The sequence below is a fragment of the Sycon ciliatum genome, chromosome 12 (assembly GCF_964019385.1).
Source record: "Sycon ciliatum chromosome 12, ocSycCili1.1, whole genome shotgun sequence".
In the NCBI taxonomy this organism is placed as follows: Eukaryota; Metazoa; Porifera; class Calcarea; order Leucosolenida; family Sycettidae; genus Sycon; species Sycon ciliatum.
This window is the reverse complement of record NC_088654.1, coordinates 2,377,950-2,380,449: the sequence shown is the minus strand read 5'-3', so window position 1 is coordinate 2,380,449 and position 2,500 is coordinate 2,377,950. Positions and strand designations below refer to the sequence as shown.

The 2,500-nt window shown below is 53.8% G+C and overlaps 1 protein-coding gene across 1 annotated transcript in view; it reads left to right on the top strand.

Annotated features, from left to right (window-relative positions):
- Positions 1–2,307, top strand: part of LOC135828712 (MAM and LDL-receptor class A domain-containing protein 2-like) — a 15,817-nt gene extending 13,510 nt beyond the window's left edge. The window contains exon 4 of the mRNA XM_065341135.1: positions 2,153–2,307. Coding sequence (XP_065197207.1) covers positions 2,153–2,307 — 155 coding nt within the window. The remainder of the gene's footprint in view (positions 1–2,152) is intronic.
- Positions 2,308–2,500: the final 193 nt, after the last annotated feature.

Here is a 2,500-nt window from a genome sequence, read left to right as displayed (position 1 = left end):
TTTCCCGATCACGCGGCGAAACACCTCCCCGATGGCTATAGGCCTTACCCCAGGCTGCTTGTCCAATGGAATGAGCCTTGCTGCCAGGAATGAGCGGAGATCCCGCGGCTCAATTGCCTCAGTGCAAAGACGCTTGGCAGCACGAGCCAGAGCCGAGCACAGGTCGTCAGAAGCTGATGTATACATTGAGGCCATCCGACGCCAGGCAGCAGAGTCAAGGCCTGACGGACCCGCTGCCCCCTTCATAATCATGCAGGTCTTGCGGATTTGAGCTGGTGTTATTGAATCAAACAGCACATTCTCCTGGACTGTGGCTTCATCATCGAGTAGAATCTCTGGTTCTGCATCAGCCGGAACAGGATGCTTGTCTCTCAACAATTCCAGTACCGACTTGCCACCCACAATTTTGTCCAACGGGAGTACGCCACCACCACCATCATCCTCCAGGTAGTGAGCAGCTGTTCCAATGCGGTCGCTGTATACCATTTTGCGAACTCGACGTCATCCAGACCATTAGCTGCTGTTTTGCCAGGTGCTGATCGGGGTAGATGGGCTTGAATGCACCGTGCCTCACGCAGCAATGCCGCCATGTCTCCGCACCTCCACCAGTCAAGACGCTTGCGTAACGATTTCTTGTTGTCAGAGGCATTGGATACTACAAAAGGCCGCTGCAAAATCAGATGGCAAGCAATGACCACAGCCGATCATGCAAAAGCACCGTCGCGAGTTCCGCCGCTGAAAAGACCAATCAGGCGAGCTAGTTCTTTGACGAACCGACGACCCTCATCCCCGAAAGGTATGATAAATAGATTCCGTTGCCACTTGACTATTTCTGCATGAGTTTTGTCCATTAAAATGATTATATCGTCCGTTGGCAAGGACCAAAAGCCATCGGGTTCTGGAGAATCACATTTCTCGGGTGGCAGATCAACGAACTGAGGCTGTCGAGACGAGCCGGGACCCACAGAGGTCGGCGCTGCAGACGCAGGTACCCGGGAAGATGCAGTGGGGTCAGCAGAAGCACCCACGGGCGAAGGGGCGGCAGCGCAATCAGGAACCATCCCGGAGCACACAGGAACAGGCAAGTCCACCCGTAGTGACTCCCCAGACGGAACCGCAGTCGCAGACACAGAAGATTGGGAAGATCCTGCCACTTCAGGCGCCGGTGCCGCACCCGAGCGTTCGGCAGCCGACGACGGGGGCCTGGATACCAAAGTAGTCCGTACCTCGCGAGGCACACCACCGGTCCGGCCAGCAGCGGATTCACCCGATCGAGGAGGCTGCACTCTTCGTCCACTCCAGGCCGGCGGATCACCAGCAGAAAGGCCTTGAGGCACCTCTGATCCACCAACATCATGCAAATCCAAATTTCCAAAATTCCTGCAACGCCCAACTTGACCTGGGTAGCAATTGACACAGCATCGTCCATCCATATTGCACGAACCTGCTCCGCACGTACCAGTTTTCTTGCTGCAGGAGCAACAGGGCCCAGCCGACGCCCCACGCCGTGACATGCCATGCAGCCTGCAGCACGGGCAAGAGACGCGAGGTGTGAAGAGCACCTCGCATGTCACTCGCCACAGACCATGTGGGAAAACACTCAGTGTGACTCAGCCGCGAAGCACAGCACAGCAAGCCATCTCACCTAAGGCCCAAAGGCGAAGGCACTGAAACTACAGCACAATGGCCAGTTCGCCAGGCAATACGACACCAGCTGGATGTAGGAATAGCAGACTGGGCAACTCCACAGCGGTAAAAACTACTGGAGCCGACTCCTGAAACCTAGACGAAAGTAATGACGTAGGATAAACAAAAGGTTGACCTGGACAGTGGATAAAACAATTAAAAAACTGCGGAGGAGCAAAATCTCCATCCGCACTCAATGAGCCGCACTACTACTACTACTACTGCTGCTGCTGCTGCTGCTGCCGCCGCCGCTGCCGCCGCCGCCGCCGCCGCCGCCGCCACCACCACCACCAACACTACCAAATTTCGAAGAGTCTTAGGATTTAGTATTGTACCCTCTTCCTGTGCATACCTCCATGAGTATGTGTGTACGAATTGTGTGTGTGTGTGTGTTCGTGGGCGTGTACGCGTGTTTGTGTACTGCAACATGTGTGTGGGTTTGCTATTCATGTCTATCGTATATCAGCATGCAAAGCATCCACTGCTGACTTCACAACAGGACTGAGCGGCTACACACAAGCTACTAGCATTGATCAATTTGACTGGACGAGAAAACAAGGAACAACAGGAAGTCACAACACAGGTCCCTCGTCAGATCGTTCATATGCGTCTGGTAAGTGATTTGTTTTGCCAGGGTCAGCCCGATATGAGTCCAACTGTTTGGCATGATACGATGGGCTGGCAGATCTGATCTACAAGAAATCATATCACAGTTGTATGTGCATTAGATGGAGATCGGCTAGTTGGAGCTAAATGTCGGGTTGCGGCAGATGCTAGAAATCTGTCAGTTTTGTAACCGATTGTGGCAAGGTCT